This window comes from Platichthys flesus, chromosome 20, assembly GCF_949316205.1.
Source record: "Platichthys flesus chromosome 20, fPlaFle2.1, whole genome shotgun sequence".
Classification (NCBI taxonomy): Eukaryota; Metazoa; Chordata; class Actinopteri; order Pleuronectiformes; family Pleuronectidae; genus Platichthys; species Platichthys flesus.
The window spans coordinates 9,129,933-9,153,648 of NC_084964.1; the positions used below are offsets into that span (position 1 = coordinate 9,129,933).

Sequence of the window (23,716 nt, forward strand, 5' to 3'; positions counted from 1 at the left end):
CAGCTCCACACCCGATCCCTAAAAGGATAAGCTGTATAGCTGATGAATAAATGGATGGAATTCATTTCTTTCCCCGATTTAGCTCGAGAGGGTTTTCTCTCTTTCTCTCTTCAGCACTTCTGTATCGCAGCGCCCAGTGTGTTCCCGTGTAACGCCACCCATAACACTCCTCTGTTGACTCCCCATTCTGAAAAATCCACTCAGCTGTACACAAAGATAATGTGAACTTTTTGTAATAATTCATGCAACATGTATTTACTATGTAATGTGTCAGTCAGAAATTCAAGACACAGGGGAAAGTTTTTGAAACCAATTGTTTTTTCTGTTTTTCAAATCTGCAATCAATTCTTTACAGTCACACATCAATCAAATCCAGGCTTGTTCTCAAACACACTTCTGACCTGTTATAATACAACTCTGATAAACGTTTAAAAAGATGGCACCATCACATGGAGGGGGATCATGACCGGGGAGGACGGTGATTTCATAGGCAATTTAACAAAAATACCTCTTTTAATGAAGATAGATTCTTTTTTTTTGTAATTTTTCATATACTCTTTAACGATAGAATAAACTTTTTGTCTCTGAAATCCGGAGGTTTGATGTTTGAAGAGTGCTATGTTGACAGTGTTGCATAGTCGAGGAGACGTGTAAATGTAGGGATAGTGGGGGGGTGGGTCTTAATTTAAAATGACACATAGGGAGGTAAAAAGCTCTGCGTTTAATGCAGAGCGCAGGGCTAAATAAAATAATTTCTCTCTGAATACTTCTATGTAGTTGTTTTGGCTCCAAACACTTTAAAAACAGTCTAAGTCAAAGCTTGACCTGCCACCGTGACGCTCGGAGCTTGTGTACTGAGGAGTGCGAATGTAGAATTCCGACTGCAGGCGTTGGTAACGCGTACTCCGCCTTTGTGCAAATTCTCAATAGATTCAGATCCACAGCAATCACGTGATAATAATCTCACAAGAAGGTTTGACGAAACACAGGGGAAAAGCTTGTTTTGTGTATCACTCACACTTCAGCCTTTAAAAAAAAGGTGCCACGCTGCGGCAATACTCTTGGCAGGCAAACTAATACCAGCTTAGCGTTAAAAAAAGAAATACTGTTATTATACTGTAGCTTATGGTTCAATTAAAGCTCCGATCCTCAAACGGGAAGAGCTCTAATCGTGAAAAGCAAAATTTACGTGATTGTACTGCTTGAGGGATTGTGTTTATAAAAGCGGACTCTTCCGAGGAGTCCTTGTCCTGCTGTCGTCGGACGTGTTTACGTAGCTCGTTCTGCATCTGCTGGATGAAAGCGTCTTGAGATGCTTGGCAAAGCGTCTTTTAAAACCAGACATTAAAACACGTGATAGAATGGGTGTTTGATATGACCCACGGCCAGTCTCTGCTGCTGGTTCCAACGTCACAAGCTCCAGCCAGGGAGCAGAACTGGCTCCTCCTTCTGGTCTCATCTGTGCATACATTCATTTGTCCCTGTCCATCCGTTGAGTGTGAACACACGAGCACTTTGCCAAAGCTCACGTTTTCAACCTTGGTTGTTCTCCTTGTCCTCCACACTAGCATCTGCAGAACTCTGCTTTAGCCCCAAGTCTTTGTCCGTCCAATAATAAAAAAATTAAAGATCCACGATGTTGGCCGGGGTCACCGGAACTCATAGATGGCTGCACTGTGCTCTGGAACATGGGTGAGGTTTAGAGACTGGTACCTGCAGTGCAACAACACGGTATATGTTAGGAAAAGATAAGGGCCGACTTCACAACATGCTGATGACAACGTTCTCCATGGGGGAGGAATCTGGTGCTAACATTCAGTTATACGCCCTTTACAGCTACATGGCTTTAATTGGTAGTGTTTGAAGCAGACTGCCAAACTGGTTTCAAACCGTCATGAGGGATCACAGAGAAAATTACTTGAAATCTGTAATTGTATCAAAGTTAAGACAGATGCATACAAAACATCTTGCCTCTTCTTCTTCTTCTTCACATAAAAGCATACAACTAGCAAAACATGGGGCTATATTTGGTTAAAGCAGAGAATTAAACACAATCAAAAGAATTAAATTATAGTGCTTTGTAACAACAGCTAAACTATCATGCACAGAGGGAATTGAGGAAAACTAAAGAAACATCTAATTAAAGTGAAAACACTAAAGATGGAGAAAACGCAACCTCATAAGCAGGCAGTAGGACCGGATCAATCGAAAGCAACACATTGTGGCTTCATTCACATAAAGGTATATAAAGTTGTTCGTAAGCACGCCACATTAAACGTGTTCACCTTTTTATATTAATCCAATTTAGACAATAATCTGAATAAGCAATAATCAAATGAAGGCAGGTGGCGCGTTCTCACCTTAGTCGCGTTATGTAGATGTGTATACATCTCAATCACTGTGTAACATCCTATTGGAGTTGTCACAGCATTATGCGACCTTAAACATGTACAGCAGTTACCCACACATGCCCTGGGTTCAAGTGAACACAAGTAGTAGGAAATAATGTTGATGCAAGTCTTTACAGACAATGATTTGTCAGTAACATGTAAAAAGGAATTGGAAAGGAACATTCTACTACTAACAAATATCATAATGGTAATGTCTTATTCTGAATAAGGTCAATAGTCAGATTATTGGTTAATCCCAGCAGCAGCTCCCAGTGCACCCCAACAGGAGCTGCTGCAAACCTTGTCCGTCAACAACTGGAATTTGATCCAGAAACGTTTCCTTTTCCTTCACTGGCAAAAATCAACTTGACCCCACAGTGACCCGTGTTGTGCTGTGTTACCATTCAGAGCTCCTGTGGTAGTAGTAGCCCTCGATCGTTGCTGTGGATTTCTGGAAGCAGATGTAGTAGAATCCAGCAAAGGAAGCGCCGCTGATGTCTTTGATAGTGTGGTCTGGGACCAGGAACTGCTCCTGAGGGGACGCACAGGGTGAGGAACAGCAGCAGCTGCGGGTCAGGGGTCACTTACATGAACATGTGGTCGAGCTCTAATTCAGGCAGCACCTTACCTTCCACCTCATGAAAATAAAGTCTGAGTTCTTTAGATCCTCATAGTTAAAATCGTCTGAGTTGAAGGTCTTTGCATACTGGTAGAAGGCCTGGAACTTGCCCTTCACACAAAATGAATATTGATTATGGCACAATAAAACAGCATGTGTGGAGCCCTGCAGAGTGTTTGAATTCAGTTTTGGCCTTACCCAATGCTTACGATCCACATCTTCATCTGCATCCCATTTCCTGGTGAGAAATGGTCGTTTCCTGCTGATGATCTCTCCGGCAAAGAATGTGGTCAGAGTCGGGTATTCCTATGAGCGTGAAAACAACAGTACATAAATCATATTAGCGACACTCATTTTTATTTATGTTTTGCACAGTGAGATGAAGAAACACAGTTCAAAGATTAGGGTTAGGTTAATTGGAAAATTTAAATTGCGTTTTTTTCGTTCTCATCTGAATTCAAGAGAGTGGTCTTTCAGCTTGAGAGCAGGACTTATTGATTAAAAAGTCACATTCACAACCTGTACTCGCTTTTTTAGAAAAAAAGTAGTCCCGCCCTCCTTGTGGGTGCATTAGCTAGTTTCTTTGTTTTTCAAATCTGCAATCGATTATTTACAGTCACATATCAATCAAATCCAGGCTTGTTCGCAAACACACTTCTGACCTGTTATAATACAACTCTAATAAACGTTTAAAAAGATGGCACCATCACATGTGAAGCCAACACATTCACAAGGGTAAGTCAATTTGATTTGTAAACACACCACCTGGCATTCTAATGGTTGGAGAGTTTTGACGGACTTGTTGCACAAAGGAATACAAGAGCAAAGGAGAAATCTGAGAGCAGATGTTTCACACGTGGAAATCTGTCCAAGCAGCAAAATATCTGAGTACAAGCGCAAAGTTAGAACACAAGCAGAGCAAGTAGGGTGCTATTTAAATGCCAGTGCAGAGCTTAGAGTGAAAGGGTAACAAAATCCAAAGTGAAATCAGTAAGGCCTGCTCTCAAACTGAGAGACCACAGTCTTGATTCAAGATTGTTATCTGTCTCTGTGTCAGTCCTGTGATCCGCTGGTGACCTGTTCATGGTGTCCCCGGCTGGGAGTGGTTCCAGCCCCCTCCCCATCCTGCGACACTTATAAACAGTATTTATAATGGATTGATCTTTTTGAATGTTGAAGGTAGAATGATTTCAATCAAGTAAGAAGAGCTGCTGTCACCTACGAACATACCAATCGTCCTAGTCTGACCCCGTCCCTGCAGAGACAGTCTTCATTGACTGTGCATGTACTATTAAAAGATGCTGTCAAGTTGACCCGGGAACACCCGGGTTGTGAGGCACCTTCAACGAGCTGGGATCTGCTGTGGATTCCAAAGTGACATCCTCTCGGTACAATGCAAACTACACAATACTGAGCAGGACCGAGTGGAGCTAGATTGTACCAGTCTGCTGGGGAAAAAAAAGGGGGGTGGGGGGTGGGCACCACTGGCCAGTGGCCGGAACCAGCTTCTAAACATTCATGTTTATTGCTTGGTATTAAAGAGAATGACTCGTCTCACCTCAGTCAGTCCCTTTATCTTCAGGTAGCCACACAGGTAGGAGTCCTCCATGGTGACATGCTTAGTAAAGGAAACACAACAAACAACAGCGTGTTACTACACATCTGTAGAGTGACATTCAGCCAGGAAGCCGGATTATGTGATGTTGTACTATATGATATGGGAATAATCACTTGTTATTTATATCCTCTCACACAAATACAACCATAAACATGCATGTGTGTATGAGTCCTGCTACGTGGTGCAGCACAAACACATCAAACCTCAACAGGGAGGTGGTTACTTATAACGACAATGAATCAAATACGTATAGTATCAGTGGATTAAATGGGCATTAATGGTTACACAGGGCTGCTGGTTGTAGCTACAGTGACAGTTAGCTTGGCGCGTTGATCGACGACAGGCCCCATTGATTTCAGAGCTGTCAGTCACCACAGCGCCCGTTTGACAGATCCCCACATCGCCCTGACAGCTCGTCCCTGCATCATGAAAATGTCCGACCCCCCCCCGGCAGCGGCACCTGTAACACGACCTCCACGTCGTACGAGTTCCCTTTGCTCTTCTGGTGGCCCCGGAACCTGGAGCCGCTGTACAGCAGCGAGGTGACGACGCCGGGCTGCCGCGTGTTTATCGGCGGCGGCGGGACAAGCGAGGCCGAGGATGTGAAGGCCGCGGCGGGGGATTCGCCGAGGTATGCGGCGGGGACGGGCATGGCTCCCGCTTCGTTGGCTCGGGGCGCCGACCGCGTTCACTGGCCGTCCGGGCGAGGGGCTCTGTCGGCGGGGAGGAGGAGCGGTGAAGCCCACCAACACTCAGACCCCGACTTATTCCTCCGGAGTTTAGTTCGCCAGGCACCAAGCTCCCAAAAAAAATGAGGGGACCTCGAAGCGCCGACGTAGAAGCAGCATCCGCCCCTCTCATTGGCCAATTGAGTTCACTATGCAAAGATTCTCCACGGGCATTGGTTAGATTTGCGGAAGGCTCCATGGGAGTGCGCGAGTGTAGTTTTTTTGCTCGACGTGTGATACCGCGTAGATGCAGCTTAAAACTACACTTCCCGACTATTAACATAGTTTGACTCCATCTGTCAAGCTAGCGCAGAAGGTCAGACGCATGGTTTTGAACGTAGGAGCTCGTCTGTGAAAGCTAAGGACGAAATATGTGGTAGGGAAATAGCGACTTAGCACCGTTTGCAAGTACAGGATAAACAAGAGCTAAGGCTAACACGTAAAACAACTGTAGTCTAACAATGTTACGTGCGGATAACTAACAACCTGCAGTCACACAGAGATAGCCTAGCTTGTTTTACCGCTTCTTCGCCGGTGTCTTCTATTGGAGCCTCACATCTTCACCGAGCTGCCACCATGTTGAGGAGCCTGGTCAGACTCCAGAGCCAAGTTAGAAAGCCTCTCGGCAAAGTGTGCCTTGGAAGTCAGCCCCCTCTGTACTCCACAGCAGCATCAGGTAAGAGGAACACACAGCAGACTGAGACGCCTGTTGGTTCGCAGCTTAACTCTGTTGACTGATGATCTCTCCTCTGATGTAACCAGAGAGAAGGAAATTCTACCAAGATGTCAGCATATCCCAAGGTGAAGGTAAGTGTCAGATCTTCTTGTTACTGTTGTTGTTAAAGTTGTGTGTGTGTGTGTGTGTGTTGTATTTTCAAAGTCATGACAAAGGAAAGACTACAGTGAAAGAAGGCCCACTAAAGTTGTTCATTCCCCCTGCCTGTGTCACCCAGGTGGTGTATTTGAGATCAACCTGGACAGAAGGAAACTGAAAACTCCCGGAGGAAAGTTGTTCACAGTGCCCAATGAAGCCCTGGCCATCGCCGTGGCGACCGAGTGGGATGCGCAAAGGGACACGCTCAAGTTCTACTCTATGCACCTGGTACGACCTTTGACCCGGGGGATTGAAATTGGGTTTAAGGGTTCAGGGTGTAAGATTTAGGTGATAGGGATATAAAGGAAGGTTTTGAGGATTTTGGTTTTCAGAAAATATAAGATGCCTTCAGTTGTTATGTGTGAGACAGAAGCATTTTACTATAAGATCCCAACACCAGGATCCGCCATTGATATTGCCAGTCAAATTATTTTACCGTGAAGCTCTTGCGATGTTTTTAGTTTTTCACGCCACTAGTAGAGGTAAACTGTTTACTCTTCCTGCAGACTACGCTGTGCAACACAGCTCTGGACAATCCCACAGAGCGAAATAAGGACCAGATGATCAGTGCTGCTCTGAAGTTTCTGGAGACTGACACTGTCTGGTAAACTACTCAATCACTTATTCAGTTAGATTTTTTTTGTTTTTCTCATAATGACAATTATAACCATTATTTATAGTAACCGTATTGAAGCCATAGCTTTATAGTAAAAAAATGTAATATTTGCTCCTCTTTATATTCATATACAATCAGAGCAAATCCTAAAAACACTGTCTTAATAAAAGCCCAGTATAACCAAGTAAATCCACACTGTAACTCTGCTTGTGAAATGCATTTACATATTTGTTATCAGTGAGTTACTTGTGTTATATGTGGCTTCAAATGTTAATGTTGCATATGTGCTGCTGTGTAGTTACAGAGTAGATGAGCCTCATGCTTTGGTTGAGCTACAGAGGAATGAGTGGGACCCGGTGCTGCATTGGATTGAAAACAGGTAATGGCAGCATTCGTTTTTATCATTGTAAGAACACTTGCCATTAAATATTCTAAGTAAAGCACTGTTAAATCAAGCTACTCCACCAGCTTGTTCCTAATTGTATATTTTCCCACAACTGTCTTGCAGATACAACGTCACTATCGGCTCCTCGTCCAATATTTTGGGTCCTGAGATCCCAGAGCAGACCAAAGACACGTTCCGGCAACACTTGAAATCGTACAACTTTTGGTCTCTGACAGGTGAAATATTTCTATAATATATAAAATATAAAAATGGACAGGAGTGTGACATTTGTGATAGTTTGTATAGTACTTTACTAGGCTGTAATAGAAGCCGGACCGAGCTGTGCAGTAATTTTTTTCTTCCTGCGCAGGTCTTGAGTTTGTGATCACACAGCTGAAGTCTGTTGTGCTGTCGTTGGCAATGATTGACACACATCTGAGTGTGGAGCAGGCGGTGCTGCTCTCCAGACTGGAGGAGGAATACCAGGTGGGTTTTTCCTCCAAGATCTTTTTCAACAACCTTTACTTTATATTATTTTATATTACACCTTCTCACAAATAGTAACTCGCTTTTGGGCTATTTTATCAAGTGTCATTGTGTCCTAGATCTGTCACTGCCAGAAAAATGTATTCTGCATATGGCCATGAGAGAAACAGCACCCTCTTGTGTTCTAATAGTGATTCTCATGAAATCAGGACTTGTAGCATTAGACGTACATTGCAGTGTAGAGGCTGACCTTGCTAGTGGTCATGATTTTGTGATCTTGTATTGCATGTAGCAGCTTAAGGGTTAAGGTGAGAAAGTATAAGTCAGACCCTTTTGCTGACAGTCATTGGTTGTTCCTTCCCCATAGAGAGTACAAATTCACAGAGGGAGGATTTGTTCTGCAAATATTTTTTAACTAATTTCCTCCAAACTCAGTAGAGGAATGACGCAGGGGCCAGGGAAGAGGTTCTTATATTTTGGTGCAGTGGATACAGACACTTTTTACCACTTTCCATAACATTGCAAGATAGTGCATTCTTTCCACATTTTGGTTAGTTTCTTGGGTAAAAATGTATTGATCTAAAAAATTGTAGAGTATTTTGGATAGTTTATTCCATTCTTGATTTTTATTTATCCTCCTTTTTCTTTCTCCCACACAGATTCAGAGTTGGGGAAACGTAGAGTGGGCGCATGACTATGACACGTATGAGCTGAGGGCCCGGACCGCTGCAGGAGTTCTTTTTGTTCACCTCTCATCTGAGAGTTCAACTGTCAAGAGAAAACTCATGCAGGATTGAGAAGGAGGAGCTCAAATACAAAAACTCAATGGGCACACAGCAAATCTGCCCTCAATCCGAGATCCCCCAAAGTTCAAAGGTTTATCCGTGATTTGTGATTCTACATCCATGCAGACAGACACCATGCATCCTCTTTGTTCTGTTTAGCAGTGACAGCTGTTCTGTCTGTGATCTGTAACAGAGTCATCTCACTCCAGCACATCATACAGGCTGTCTTTTTTGCCATGTTTATTTGTGGCGGCTGCCAAGAGTGACACCCTCTCAGAGTTTCCAGGCGGTTCTCAGTCATCCGTGACATTTTGGCCACTGGTAACTACTGCTGTTGTCTGTTTGGTGGTGGAATGTTAATTCCACTGCTGCTTTATTTTCTCTTTGCTACATTTGAATGCTGGAAGGTTCATAAGAGGATGTCGAGTCGAACTGTGCTGTGTGTAGATGAAGTGAAATCCTTTTGCAATAGGTTAAACATACTGCATTCAAACTACTATTTGTAAAGACATGAACTCAAGTAGGAGATTGTTCGGGTCAGACGCATTCACAAAAGGAACAAAATAGAGATGTACTTACATGCAGGAGGATATTACGTATACATTTCACTCCAGGATTCACGTTTTGGTTCATAGCACATCAACACTGGCATCGGGAAAAGCCTTTGAATCTTGTCTTTCCAAGTTGACATCATAATTGGTGTCCTTTTCACAAGGGTCCAGGCAGGAGTAGTTCTGGAGCAATGTCTGGACATTTGTGTTCTCACATGCAGACCCTCATGAAAATTTGGGGGAAATATTCAGACTTCAGTGCTTATCTGAAAGAAACATACGTAATATTGGCATCGTTTATTTGTATGTATTCAGGCCTTTTCAGTGCAGTAACATGTTGAGAGCTGTATAGGAAAATCCTGGTCACTGCTGTCATCTGCACAGAACTGGAACAAATTGGACTCCATCCTCATCCTGTAGTAACGTTTAAGTGCAAAGCTCTGTTTCTTTTACAGGTCAAATAAATCAAAGTGTATGAAAGAACGACATTGTCTGACTCATGGTTTGCTGATTCCTTTCCAGCACTTTGAAGCAATATTTGTTCATAGAGTTTAAGGGGTCTTACATTGAGAAAAGACTAACCATTGTAACAGATGTCTCATCACAATACAAAACTAAATGTGCATGTTCTATGTCTGCATTATATAATATCAGAATAAGCTCTTGAGCCATGTAATAACCGCTTCACTTTTATGGACGCAACCTTTGGTGCCTTTTATTTACAATCGCCCTGCTCCCTTGATGGATGCTCCAACTGTCCAATCACGCCAAAGGTCAGGATGTTACGGCCAATCCGGCTGCTCGGTGGGCGGGGTTTTCCAGTCTTTTCCTCATGTATCGCTCTCCTCACCATCAGCCCATGGACTGACTTGTTTGTTGTCGAGCAAGATGGAGTTCCTTCTGGGAAACCCTTACAGTACCCCGGTGGGGCACTGCATCGGTAATGTACCTACACATTTAAGGGACGACTGTGCGTAGTGCTCGACGTGCGTGTGTCCCAGAAACGTGACTGTTTTTGGGGCTAAATAACCGCTTACGGTCAATGCTAGCTTGAGCATGCTAATGTCCCCGAATGAGTTGTATACAGCTGGAGAGCCAACGTTAGCCGCCTAAGCTAATCAGTAGTTACGTCGTTACCTGCTGTCATTTGGCCGTTGTCACTCTAATGCTCCATTGTCTGACACCGTCACTTCTTAATGTATCGCTTAAAACACCAGTCAACTCAGTGACCTGCTACATGTTAAAGGTTAGCCAATTACTAAGTTAGCTAACAGCTTGCTAGCCACCGGTCATCGTCATGTAATTGGGCTGCTTTGTTTTCGCTGAAACGTCTTCACAGGTTGTCTTCTCAACCTCTGTCATTTGTGTGTGTGTGTGTGTGTGTGTGTGTGTCTGTCTGTGTGTGTCTGTGTGTGTGTTGCAGAGAGAGCCACTGATGGCTCCTTGCAAAATGAAGACTGGACCCTCAACATGGAAATATGCGACATCATCAATGAAACAGAGGATGGGTGAGTAACAAGAGGAAACCAGAGGATACCTGATCCCTACACTTTATTGATTAACTCATGAACAGGTTCTCTTCCTTGTTCCTGGGCTGATCACACAATGCATTGCTGTTGCATCCTCCACATGTCAGTGTCACTCCAGTTTTCCTGCTCTGGCACTGGCTGTGTGAGGTGGATGAATGCAAGAGCACCCTGCTTATCTCCCTGCCCCATTAACCTTGTACTCTGTGTTTCGGGCTGCTGTGTGAAGTCCAGCTCTTGTTTGATTAGAGGCTTGTAAACAGGCTTCAGTGGGTCTAGACTGCTGCACTGTACTGCATCCCAGCAGCAGAAGTCTATAAAAAGATTCCTGACTCTACTTCTTTATTGTCACAGAGGAATCCAAGGGCTGTCGTACGCCAATTTACTCGGGCAATGATGTCATCTGTTAGGAGCAGTCAAATAATAAAAATGTTAATCATTTCTGTCGGGCAGAAGAGTGGTCACAGTGGAAAAGAGAAGAATCATTGACTTGTACCTCAACATGGTGATTAGACTGCCATTCAGGATGTCTTTGGCCATTATCGCCTAAGTCGTTTATTTTGCTCTGCTACATATGTATCATCGGTCCATTATAAAGCTCTGCATAATATGCTATTCTATACTTGTGTGTTTAATGTGTCTCTTTACATTTGGATGTGTGTGTGTGTACAGGCCAAAAGATGCCATTAGAGCAGTGAAGAAGAGGCTGAATGGCAACAGGAACTATAGAGAGGTGATGTTGACTTTAACGGTGAGTGTAAAGTGGCAAGAGGAAGACTCGTACACCTATTTACTTATTAAAAAGTATTAAAAATATTAGTAATTTTTCTAATTCTCCGATTGTTACAATCAGGCATTGTGTGTTACAGTTTGTCATCCCTATCACACACTGTGATATTGTGTAGTGCAAATCACTAAGGATTGCTTAATTTTATCTCACAATTTACATTCAAAGGTTTTTGCAATCCACTGTATCCAAACTCTTTGCATGTCTCTTATGGTGTTTGACCTACTGTTTGCCTGACATTAGCCTGCTCTTAAATCAGTCTGTTCTCTGCATCCACCAGGTGCTGGAGACGTGTGTGAAGAACTGCGGCCATCGTTTTCATGCTCTAGTCACCAGCAGGGACTTTGTGGATGGTGTGCTTGTTAAAATCATCTCTCCTAAAAACAACCCGCCGACAATCGTTCAAGATAAAGTACTCGCCCTGATTCAGGTATGATAACAAGCAGTATTGAGTCATGCCTTCACAACCTGTGCATGTCATTGATCTTAGTCGATTATTCATCTCACGGATATCTAGTCTATTTTTCTTTTTTAATTGCTGTGGGGGAAACTTGAGTCAGTTAGTGAAAACTGATATGTTTTATTAGCATTGGTGTTTATTACTAAGTTACCTGTGAAGAAGTTCCATAGGTTGTTTGTCATCCTCAGGATGAGCCTCAGGTAAAGTCCAATGTCTCTAGGGCTTCAGCCAGGAGCAGCCTCCAGTTACCTGCCACAGCTCATGTTACCTTGCAAGGCTCATATGGACTGCTCATATTTCCACCATGGGAACCTTGTGTCTACAGCTGCAGCCTTGATCCAGCAGGGGAGAGAGTCTGTAGTTGTTGTTTGTCTCATCATTAGAAGTTTATGTCACAATGGTCATCTGGGACGATTGTGTGGGAACATTTTTCGAGCAACACACATGTGCAGACACACACCACAGACACACATGCAGAGTTGAAGCACCCTTTAGCAAGATGTGTATCATCCAGTTAGACGACTGTGTTTTGGGTTGTGCAGCTCCCTCACTGTCTCATCTCTCCTGTGTTAATGTGTAAAAGCAAAGAAAAAGGTTCAGTTAAAAAATTCTAACCAAAGTCTCAAGCAACAGTTAGAGTATTACTTACCGTTTTTATTTAGCTTTTAATCAAAAGAAGGAAGCATCTGTAGAGATTTTTATTTAGATCAAAACAGATGTGCAGTTTAAAGTAGCCGAGTAGAAAAGAACTCCCTCAAAGTCCATTTGAACTAAGTTTTTTAGAAGTGTGGCTTGTGCTTGAGCTATTATTGCGTTCCAGGGTAGCATTAGCCTCTCCACTGCTGAGAGGGATGCCAAGTGCTTTGTTGTTGGCTGACTGACTGCATTCAAGGCAGGCGAACAAAAATGATCAGAGAATAGGCCTGATTTACTATTCTGACATCTCTTTGCTTGTTAGCTATATTTTTCCATCTCTTTTCTTGTAACTCTTTTCTTTGCCTTCTCCAGGCATGGGCGGATGCATTCAGGAGCAGTCCAGACCTCACAGGGGTGGTTCAGGTCTATGAGGAGCTAAAAAGGAAAGGCATCGAGTTCCCCATGTCAGAGCTGGAGACTCTGTCGCCTATACACACACCTCTGCGGGTAGGAGGCATTTCATTAAGCAGCTTACCTCAGCTCATATGCAAAGTCTAAGTATCGTAAGATAGTACTTCTAATTAACCTCTCACACTCTATTATTTATATTAAATCTCTCTTTGTTGTTTCTAGTCTGCAACTGCTCCAGAGGGGGACTCCACCTTACAGAAGTACAGCGCCCCCGCTCAGCCCACACCGCAAGCTGTCCCGCCAGCCTACATTGAGCCACAGGTCCCCAACATTCTCCCCTCTGGATCCATCAATCCTACATCTGACCAGGTGCAGAGTTTTTCATTGAAACAGAATGAAACCACAACTGCAGGTTCCTTACAAAAGCACCGTCGCTTACGTATTCAGACTTCTTCTTTGGTTTCATGCAAGTAACAAGGGTGAAACAAACCAAACTACAGGATTAAACCAGAGTTTAAGTCAACTGCTGCACACATGCATGTTGCGAAGATGTCTCAAGCCAGTGGTTTGTATCTGCCACCTTTTTGTTTAACCTTTATCCCCAGAGCTGTCAAGACAAAATTATCAATATTTGGTCACATTTGTAGATTACTACTAGAATTTCAAAAAAAATAGTTTTGCTTATTATTTTAAGTGTTCTATTATATTTAGCTATTTGACAAATTCATCCTCTACTTTTTGGCAGCTTAATTCAACTACTCTGATTTCACACACTTCTTCCTCCCCAATGCAATTATAGATTTTAGTGAGTTTAAATCTGCCTAATTTAGTTTTCCACCCACTGTTCAGACAAATGTATAAATGTGTCTGTGTGTCCTCCAGATTTGCCAGCTGCGCAGCGAGTTGGACATCGTTCGTGGAAACACTAAGGTTATGTCAGAGATGTTGACCGAGATGGTCCCAGGACAGGAGGATGCTTCAGACTATGAGTTACTACAGGCAAGGAACCACTTATGTGTTTCGGTGTTTGTCTATATCCTGAAGTGTGAAAAATGAGCAAATATAAGAGCTGGTTGTTTTTTGTTTGTACAGACTAGTACAAACTGTAAGAGAACCATAACCTGAGACCATCATGCGTCCGTGTGTGTGTACGTTCTTAGGAGCTGAACAGGACTTGCAGAGCCATGCAGCACAGAATAATGGAGCTCATCTCCTGTGTTTCCAACGAATCTGTGACTGAGGAGCTACTGCACGTCAACGACGACCTCAACAACATTTTCTTACGCTACGAAAGGTTCGGAAAAACTGATGAGCACACATACAACGGCAGGGGCAGGAGGACAAAATTACACCCACCCAAACTCTTCTGTTTCCTGATGTCTGCTCTTATTTGGTTAGATAGACTGAAGAATTTCTCATTCATCTCTTTCATGTCGCCTTGTCTTTGCCTCAGGTATGAGAGGTTTAGGTCTGGGAGGTCTTCTGCTCAGAGTGTCAACAACGGGGTGAGTGGGGAAACGCCCAGTGTTTGTTTTACTCTTCAAACTCCTGGATTACCTGTCTGTATGTTCTGTATGTTATTTTCTTTTCTTCATTCTTTCATTCCCACACCTTTCACTGTTGGTACTGTGTCCGTGCAGGTTACATTATTTGTCGGGCTTTACAATGTCTGTGGGTAACCATCAGAAATGTACACAATGTCCATACCTAATTTAATGGAAACCCAAGCAAAGGCATACATGCATTTACTTTTATTATTATATTTTGAATGTGCCACGTTCCAAAATGTTTTCCATTGCGACATTAATGATACTTTATGTAAAACATTCAAATCAGGCCTGTTGTATTGGAGTAGTGTCCAGCAGGGTGAAACATTCACTGTTTCAATGCACCTCAGCGTCCGGTCTAGTCACAGCTTTGAAGCTGATAATTATTCATAAGGTGTGAAACAGTGGCCCCCTATCTGTTTGGTGAAGCTTTATGGGCGTCAATTTTTGTTTTCCGAGGTTTCAAACTGATCCGTCGACAAACCAGACAAAATCTCGATTGAGAACGACTTTCATCAGCAGCTAGGTTTTACTTCTTGCTTCCATGAGTCACATGCTTGCAGCTGCTAACAGCAGCATCTTTCTTTGCTTCATACCTTCTCTCAATTTCATGTTGTTTTACCTGATTACCGCTTTAATACTTGATAACACAGATTAAAATTTAGTCAGTCAGGCTCTGTTTAGACTTGGTATTAACATCTGTCCTGAGAGATCACAAGTTGTCTGGGCCAAGTCCGTCTGTTTACACCAGGTTTTAAAATGGGTCCTAAATGTGCCTCCTTTGACAACTTGTGATTGGATGTCACATCCCTGCCCTCAGCTCTACAATCAAATAATCGTGTATGTGATTTAAGTTCACGAAGACCAAATTTGGTTGTTTTAAATCAGTTTACCTCTGTGTGTTTGGACACTGAGAAGCTTAAAAACACTCAGATCATTCATTGTGAAACTGTCGTGGGTCGGATTGGGATGTCAGCTGAGTAGGCGTGTCAATCATATGTGGCTAAGGATGCATTTGCAGAAACACAGCAGAAATGATGTGGCCAGACGCGTCCCAGACCATCTCCGAATGTGGTGTAAGCGATCGGATCTCAGGACACATACATGGTGCATTTGGGTGCGTTCAGACATGAACTTAGAGCTGACCACCTGTGATGAGATCACTCAGGAAGGATGTTGATGCCAGGTCTCAATGGGGTCTACCAGAAATAAAATGAAAAGCATGAAGCAACACTGTGCTTGTGGAGGCTCTTGGGTTTCCCATTTATCTGGGAAAGTATATCTCCCATCGTTATGCCATTACATTGTGTCCCTGCACATGTCAATGGTATTCACTGTCTCTTCCTTTCTGTCCTTTTCTGTTCTTCTGTGTCTGTGGCTAGCTGAGACAGGCAAGTATGAAAATATTGTCCCTGAACAACCAGTGTCACCCAACAGCTACCGTTGAAACATAGTTTAAATAATATGGGCCCAGCGTAGTGTCTTTCACCCCATATGGCATGTTTTGACTCTGCAGCCCCTATAGCCAATGATATGATGAACCTGGAGGTAGACTGACGGTGTCACCGTCACGTCGTGTTTGCATTATCTCAAATGATCTGGGTTTGAGATTTGCAGACTGAACTTGGTAGAGCAGAACCTCCAGAACCCACAGACTTAGTCCTCCCCCCTCCCTCCCTGCTGAAATTCTACCTTCTTAAGGGGATGTTTTGTTTTTTAATAGATGACCAGTGCTTCCGATGCATCTATAATAACTTCCAACAAATCAGAAATAAAAGGAGAATTTCTTATTGGCAAATACCAAACATGCCCTCAATGTAAAACAGTATCCTGAAGCCCCTTAAGAAAAAGTTTTTCAGAAAGTAATTTAATTTCCTGTTGCCTTCAATCACAGACATTTTCATGCTCTCCTGTAGCCAACCAACACGTTTTCCAAGTGTGTACTTCTTATGCACTGTGCCATCCTTTGTTTCATTTAGACCACCATGTACTGTCTAATCCTGCCTTTTCGTTAAAACTAAATCCTTCTCTCTGCTTCTACATGACACAAGAGCCGTAAGTGTGTCTCATCCCTCCTCCTTCACCAGGTCCTCAGTGAGGCCACAGATGACAACCTGATTGACCTCGGCCCAGGCTCCCCAGCGGTGGTCAGCAACATACCCAGCGCAGCCCCCACCAGCCTGCCTGCCACCATCACTGCCCCTGCAGTAAGGCCCTCCTCGCCAGCCACCTTGGCCTCCCGCCTGGCTGGTCTCGGTATGCAAATCCTACCTCAGCCATTAGACAAATGTTCAGTTTGAGACTCCAGATATGATTCTCCTCTTCTCCTTGAGCGAGTGGGCGGTTTTATAGCTTTTAATAACAGTAGTATGTAATGGTGGTTGTGTTTGGTTGAATCACACCAAGAGAAGCGGCTCTATGAAATTAGCCAGATGGCAAGTTATCTCTGGTCATGTTCGACAGTGTTGCATTTAGCAAAAGATGAATATGAGAAAAAACTAGTGAGTACACAAAGATTCACGGCTATTTACACGCCTAACCCGAAAGTTCAATGAACATCATAAAGTCATGCCAGGACAGCAAAATTGCAGCAGAGCATCTAAACGGCCAAAATATAGCATAGGATCAGGAAAAGGCGCATTCATGCGGGGGGTTGTGTTTCCATCACTGCCAATCAGGGCTGATTCAAAACGTATTTATTCGTCTGCGGACTCATTTGACCTGGGGGTGAAGGCGGATGTGTCCATTCCTATTGCAGTTCAAAGCCAGATGTTAGTGGGAGTTAGTGGGTTTTTTTTACCACTGCAAATGAGGCTTTAGTAAATGAGAGAGAGAAGAGTTACCAAAGTTCAAAACTCCAGACAGATCCCTGGTATTAAGCCTCCATAAAACCGCAACTTGTGATTATGCTTCTCAGTTTGTGTGTAGATTAAACACACAAGATACAGCCTGGTAATTAAGGCTAGTTGGTGGGCATGTTTTTTTATCTTCGGACAGAGCCTCGCTAGCTGTCCCCTGTACTTTTGTTTTGATACAGTTTAAAAAGCGTACAATTTGTACTTTGTGTTTCACGCTGCAGGGGTCAATGACAGTCCAGTGTGTTTTCTCCTCTCCAGATATGGGTGCAGACAGTGTGAGCAGTACCTTGAGCTCTCTGACCAGCTGTAAGCCTCCTCCTGCTCAGGACGACTTTGATGTGTTCGCTCAAACCAGGACTGGAGCCATGTCGGAACCACGCAAGATGTAAGCAACAGAGATTTATTGTTGATTCTTCTATCCATCAATTGTAGGCACTAAAATGTAAAGTTTGTTCTGCTTGAGATGCAACGTTTAAATTAAGTTTCGGCCTCTGAAACCCTGCTGATATTTTGGAAGCTTAGAATAATCATAATTTTTTATTCAACCTTCAGATTTTTACCTCGATTAATCGTTTGATGTACTGTAGCAAACTATGTACCTCAGTTTCAACTACCTTCTCACACTGGAGAAGAAGCTGGAATCATAAAATCGGTTTCAGATCAGTTTTCTTTTGATTAATGAAGCAATTGATTGTTTAAAGTGGCAAAGCAAGTTCCAAATACTACTACAAAGTCCCTTGTCTGTCTCGTCTCAGTACCACAGCAGAAGACAGCCACGCCCCTGGCAGCCTTCCTCCCACTCTGGACGTCCTACAGCCGACTGCAGTCGGGGTGAGTCTCTTTGACACCGTCCTTTAAGTCCAGTCTGGTCTTAAACAGACACTGTATTTATATAACCACTCAGCCACCATCTGAAGTATGTTTGTGAATGTGTGGTTTAAGACGTCCTGACGAGCTATACCATCACGATGCAGATATCTTCTCACGTGCTTTTACTGCTGCCGCTAGAAGCAGGATGCTGCCAAACATCCCAAGTTGTAGACTAACGAACCCGACTGAGCCAGAAAAAAAACTAGCTGAAACAAACAGGCACGGTTACCGGCACGTGGAGCTAAAGTAATCACGTATATAAAACAGTCAGAGTGACTAAACTCGAACCCAATCATCATTTCAAAACTTTGGTCTGAGTCCTGAGGGTCTTGGTACGGGTATCCAAGCACTAGTGCATGGGAACATGGTCCAAACAAGCAAGTCATATAGATTACTCTCAAACCTGGATTCTCTTATTTTAAGTAGTTCTTATCACATAGTTTTTTGTTTGTTTTTTATTTGATGCAATAAAAACCAGGTGAACCGCGTGATAAACAGATGAGACTGACCCCCGATTGGTCAACATGTGTCATCCATCTTTATACGTAGTTGAAGCCGCATTGCCAACAGGACTGCCACATTATGTCTTGTCAGTTGTTTGTGAGCTTGTCATGAAGCTGTTTTCACGCATAGTGATTCTGAGCAATCAAGTATGGAAGGAAACACATCAGACTCTGTGTGTGTGCTCCAATAGCCAACATGACACTTCTTTTTAATGGGTTGTTTTCTTTTAACAAACCTGCTCCTGTGTGTGCGTGATGGGCCACACCCTTCACAAATATTGATGACCCGTTTCTTTGTTGTTTTGTTTCCTCAGAAAATACTTTACTTCCTTAAGTTGTATTTGAGTTATCACTTCATTTGAGTCATTTGTTCTTTTGTGTTCGGGTGTTTTTTTTGTTTTCTTCTGTTCTCACTTGTCACGGCCTCGCTGCTGCTGTGTAGGTTGTCGGCGGCCAGTCCTCTGTCATGGATGACATAGAGGAGTGGCTGTGTACAGACGTGGTGAGCCCATCCTGATTTTTTTTTTTTCATTTCTGCCTGCAGTTTTCTCTCTTTCCTTTTTTATGCTGTTGCATCCACTTCTCCTATTTTTTTTAATTGTTTTAATTACATTCATTTAACATCCTAGTCCACTTTAAGTTACTAACAGTTTGTTGTTGGGGCAAACTAATCTTGTCATGTATAAATGTTGTGAAATGAGCATAAGGTCTTAGAACTGAAAATTGTTTACAGGTGCATCTAAAGGTATATTGTGTAAAATGTCAATAATTTTCCTCAGGTATTTAAGGTACTGAAAATCCAATATCCAAGACTCATTACATGTAAAGTATTTTATTTTGATAAATACAGCCTACAGCTCAAACAAAACACATCTCAAAATATTCAGAATATATAATTTAGAGTTTGAGGAAATCACTATTATCATAGTATAAATACCTCATATCTCTCATTCTAGTTCAGTATAGAAGGTCATTGCTGAAAGAGCTGGATATTTGCAGAGTGCTGTATCCAAGCATATTCAGGGACAGTTGACACAACGGGAAATATGTGGTAGGAACAACTGCACAAGGAACAGGGATGGCCGCAGCCTTTAGAAGATTGTCAGTGTCAAGAACTTGGGGGAGCGTCACGTGGAGTGGACTGAGGCTGGAGTCAGTGCATCAAGAGCCACCAAGCAAAGACGTCTCCAGTGGATTGATTACAACCGTCACATAACTATGATTAAACCAATCCTGATCCAGAGACAACGTCAGAAGCCTCTTACTTGGAATGAGGAGAGTAATTTGTGCTAGAGGAGCGCCGACCTCCAACAATTGTCTAAATGAACATACTTGTCAGTAGTTGGACATAGTAATTGGCCATAGTAACCTAAATTAAAACAAGACAAGATGAACATTTCACTTTATGTGTAATGAATCTTGAATTTATGAAGGTGTTTTGCTTTTTGCTTTTTAATTACCCCCAACATTTTTATTTTTCCAAGATTTAAAGATGTACCTGTATAATCAGGTTGTCTTACTATCTGCTTTCATCTCTGACAATCAAGGATAAAGTTCCTTCTACTGTTTAGTTTATAAGCTTTATCCTAAATCTTTCCAAATTAGGTTGCCTAAACTTAGCGGAATTTTAACCAAAACATCAACTGAGGTCATCCCACAGGCAGATTTGTAATGTGACGCAGTCAAAGAAAGGAAGTGTGATTAACTGCCCCTGGTTCACAATAAGTGAGCACATGACTTCATGCTCATTTTACTGTGTTGCATTACTAAATGGTGAAATGCAACTTATTTGTTCGGGAGATAACTGGTTTATTTGATTGGGTATTAATTTGTTGTTATGTAATTGGGCATCAATACAAAGTGGTACGGCAGGTAAGTGGCTCCTTGTATTGTAATGAAAACTGGTGAATGTCGCAATTAAAACTCTATCCTGAGCTGCTGTGTGTGTGTGTGTGTGTGTGTTGAATTGAGTGGTTTGGAGTCATATACACAGGATGAGAGTTCCTCTTGGTTTTTGGGGCTTTCCTGGGAAATATGTTTTCAGAGTGTAACTATGTCCCCCCTCCCTCCAACAGATAGGAGATGATGGTGAGGAAGGCGAGGAAGGCGTGACAAGTGAAGGTCAGTCAACACATATCTCATTTTCCTTTTTTTTTCTTTTTCCACTCACTAACTTACTTCCTCTTGTGTTATTCCTTTTGCTCATATTCTCTCCTCAAGAGTTCGACAAGTTCCTCGAGGAAAGAGCCAAAGCTGCAGAGGCGACGCCCAACCTGCCGTCGCCCCCCAGTGGTGACCCAGGCGCCAGGCAGGGAACCCCCAGCCGCAAGAAGGCAGAACAGCCAGAGGACGCTTTGTTTGCCATGTAGACCTTCAACCTCTGACCCTCGACTGCCCCCCCCCCCCCCGACCAGCTGAGCAGCATCACACGAGGACCGACCTGACGTTAAAACACATCCACCTGATACACACTTCGGTTACACTACACAGATCCGTGCTGTCCTTGTACAAAAAAAAAAGGAAATTATTCCTGCTCTCGGTTAATTTTGGATCTCCCCCCCCCACATGATGTCAGAGGCAATGACGCCGCCTGCTTATTCCTGCATCTTTATGTGTGAAGAGTCTCCCCCCCGCCTGCTGGGGACTGCAGAGCTTCATGTCGCGGCTAATCCGGATGATGACATGAAGAGTTTTCTAAAAAAAAGAAGGAAAAAAAAAGAGTCATGGCCATAAGTAGGAGACCCATTTCCTTTCTAAGCCTTCACAGCATGAATTAAGACCAACCAACCTTGATCATTTTAGTTTTTATGGATTAAAAGACCCCCCCCCCCCCAACAGAAGCATTACGGTTGTTTTCGCAGCATTGCTCTTTAAAAGCAGAAGCACCGAGCCTCCATTTACCGATATTGTTTTGGTGTTTGTATCAGTACCTTTGCAAGTCCGTCTAAGTTGGATTGTAAATCTGTAAATGACAAATGTCAAGTTTATTAGTTGTTTGTATATTTAAGCTACAATATGTATGAAAGAGACGTGGATTTAATGTAGATTTTTTGAAGGGTTTATGTTCGCAGCTGCTCTGGCAATAGGGATGTGCCTCACTGGGCACCAAAAAAGGGAATAGTATAATTTAAAAACTCTAAATCAGAAAGATGAAGAAGGGATTCTAGTTTTGTGATCAGTAAAGTTGCGCAAAAAACTGACAAATATGTTTTTTTCCTTTTAAAGCTTGTTGTAGATTTCTCATTTTACAAATGTAACCCGAAGGTTCGACGACGCGTTGTCGGAAACAGATTTATTGAGATTATTTTGCTGAGATTTTACGAGTGTGAAGCTGCTGTTGTTCACGTCTGCTGGACAGTTCCTGTCGATGTAAACATCCGTATGCTGAAGATGGATACAAAGATATTTTTGTGCCGTTGAATGTTTTAAAACAGGTTCCCAGTCTGAGTTGCTGGTACCTGAGGAGATGATGCTGTATGTAAGGGACCAAACCTATGGATGTGGAAGGAAATTTCTGGATAACAAGCGTGTCCGGGCACTTTTACCCAGAATCCACAGATTTATACGTGTAAGGGATGTCATGAGAATTCAGTGTCACACTTCAAAAGCTGTTTGCACATATATTTTTCGTTGTTTCATCTCGCCAGCATCTCAAAAGGCCTGACCTTTCAACGTGACATTTGTTTTTTTTCAGAACTGAGCTCACCGCGGACGCAGCGCCCACAAACAAGACATTTTACTCCTTTTGACAATAGTAAATGCGTCATGTTACACAATCGTAACGAGCTGAAAACAAGCATGCACTCTGACGCCCGCGTTACCTTTCAACCTGCGCTGTGAATCAGCACACGCTTCACCAGATGTACGTAATGAGAAATACATCAGCGGAGGTGTAGAAATATGTCCAGCACTGCTTATTTTTCAGATCAGTATTTAAAAATCGATTCATTGTGGAAAAGAAAACTGGGAATGATCTGAAATGTCGATGAGAAATCGTCATAATAATCTTTAAGTGTTTTTTCTCTTGGTTTTATGGCGTCCTGATTTCCGTTTTTATACATTGCTGCTGGCTAATGTATCTTTGTCATGGTCATTGGTTTTGTGGGTTTGTTGATTGAGTCCACGCGGAAAACGTTAAACGCCGCGCGAGCATAACACCGGTTCTTCTCATTTTATCTCATGAAGGATACATGTTTTTAAATCGACCACTAGCACACGACAAAGCTGACGTGCTCCACCTACTCACGACACTTTCGACGAATCATAAACATTGCACATTTTAAATACATTGCCCTTCTCGTGTTTTCTTCTTTTTAGTGTAAAACATGTGGGTGTCAGCAGAAACGGTTTTATCTCAAATATGCGTCGTCACTGTCCTGTTCGAAGAAGCGCCCTGGGTTGATTTCAGTTTGAGCTCGGCCTGTGATTTCTAACTGAATCTCAGCGTAGCGGTAGCTTCGGCCTGAGCGTCATCTGGGCCCTGAATTACAGAGGAACAGTGTGTTTCTTTGTTTGTCACTGGATAATAGAAAGAGATGCTCGAAAAGGGACGGCTGTGCTGTGTGACTGCAACTTTCCTCCGTTGCCTCATCTGTCATTTCTCTTTGTGTTGTTGGACTTATGCATGAACTCTAATAAAACATTAGCAGTGTGTGATCCGCAGCCTCGTGTCCTGTCTTCATTTTTTCTCGTCTTGCTTTCAAGTGTCTGCTGTTCCCTCTGCCACGATGCCCGGCCACCGCTCCAGCCATACCACCCCTCTTACTGGATCCCCCTTCAGATGGTAATAGCCCAGGCTGTCCTATAGTAAACCCCTTCATTTACTGTAGCCCCCCTGCTACCACCTCTCTCTTGAGGCCTGTGGGCCCCACACCAGTGGCTTCCCCATTGGTCGTCAGGCATCGCCTCATCCCACAACATGGCCCCTCACATTCTGCCCCAGTCACTGGAGCGTTTTCCCGGTCAAAAAGAAAGAGGGGTGTGTCTGTCGGACAGTAGACTGGAACACGCCAGTACACAGGATCCCTGTTTTGATGCAGCTGGAGTCCGTAGCTCAGTTATTTTCT

At 43.1% G+C, this 23,716-nt stretch overlaps 3 protein-coding genes across 4 annotated transcripts; 2 read left to right on the forward strand and 1 right to left on the reverse strand.

Moving 5' to 3' along the window:
- Window positions 1-296: 296 nt before the first annotated feature.
- On the reverse strand, window positions 297-5,469 carry LOC133975945 (glucose-induced degradation protein 4 homolog). Its single transcript, XM_062413979.1, has 6 exons — window positions 5,088-5,469; window positions 4,568-4,627; window positions 3,208-3,315; window positions 3,019-3,120; window positions 2,792-2,922; window positions 297-1,713 (listed from the first exon to the last, which is right to left on the reverse strand). Exons 1-6 carry the CDS (start codon window positions 5,277-5,279, stop codon window positions 1,650-1,652), a joined length of 657 nt encoding a protein of 218 aa, XP_062269963.1. The 5' UTR covers window positions 5,280-5,469; the 3' UTR covers window positions 297-1,649.
- Window positions 5,470-5,639: 170 nt separating this feature from the next.
- Window positions 5,640-9,535, forward strand: atpaf2 (ATP synthase mitochondrial F1 complex assembly factor 2). Its single transcript, XM_062413980.1, has 8 exons — window positions 5,640-6,031; window positions 6,118-6,162; window positions 6,309-6,457; window positions 6,736-6,833; window positions 7,144-7,224; window positions 7,354-7,466; window positions 7,601-7,716; window positions 8,376-9,535. Exons 1-8 carry the CDS (start codon window positions 5,932-5,934, stop codon window positions 8,511-8,513), a joined length of 840 nt encoding a protein of 279 aa, XP_062269964.1. The 5' UTR covers window positions 5,640-5,931; the 3' UTR covers window positions 8,514-9,535.
- A 358-nt stretch (window positions 9,536-9,893) lies between these two features.
- Window positions 9,894-23,312, forward strand: tom1l2 (target of myb1 like 2 membrane trafficking protein). 2 transcript variants are annotated; one of them, XM_062413902.1, is made up of 15 exons: window positions 9,894-9,992; window positions 10,476-10,560; window positions 11,251-11,329; window positions 11,646-11,795; window positions 12,834-12,968; window positions 13,095-13,241; window positions 13,755-13,871; window positions 14,033-14,166; window positions 14,326-14,377; window positions 16,507-16,675; window positions 17,536-17,662; window positions 18,033-18,108; window positions 19,093-19,152; window positions 20,726-20,771; window positions 20,871-23,312. In XM_062413902.1, exons 1-15 carry the CDS (start codon window positions 9,941-9,943, stop codon window positions 21,017-21,019), a joined length of 1,578 nt encoding a protein of 525 aa, XP_062269886.1. In that variant the 5' UTR covers window positions 9,894-9,940; the 3' UTR covers window positions 21,020-23,312. The 2 variants fall into 2 exon arrangements, with proteins under 2 accessions (XP_062269886.1, XP_062269888.1); XM_062413904.1 differs by lacking the exon at window positions 19,093-19,152.
- Window positions 23,313-23,716: the final 404 nt, after the last annotated feature.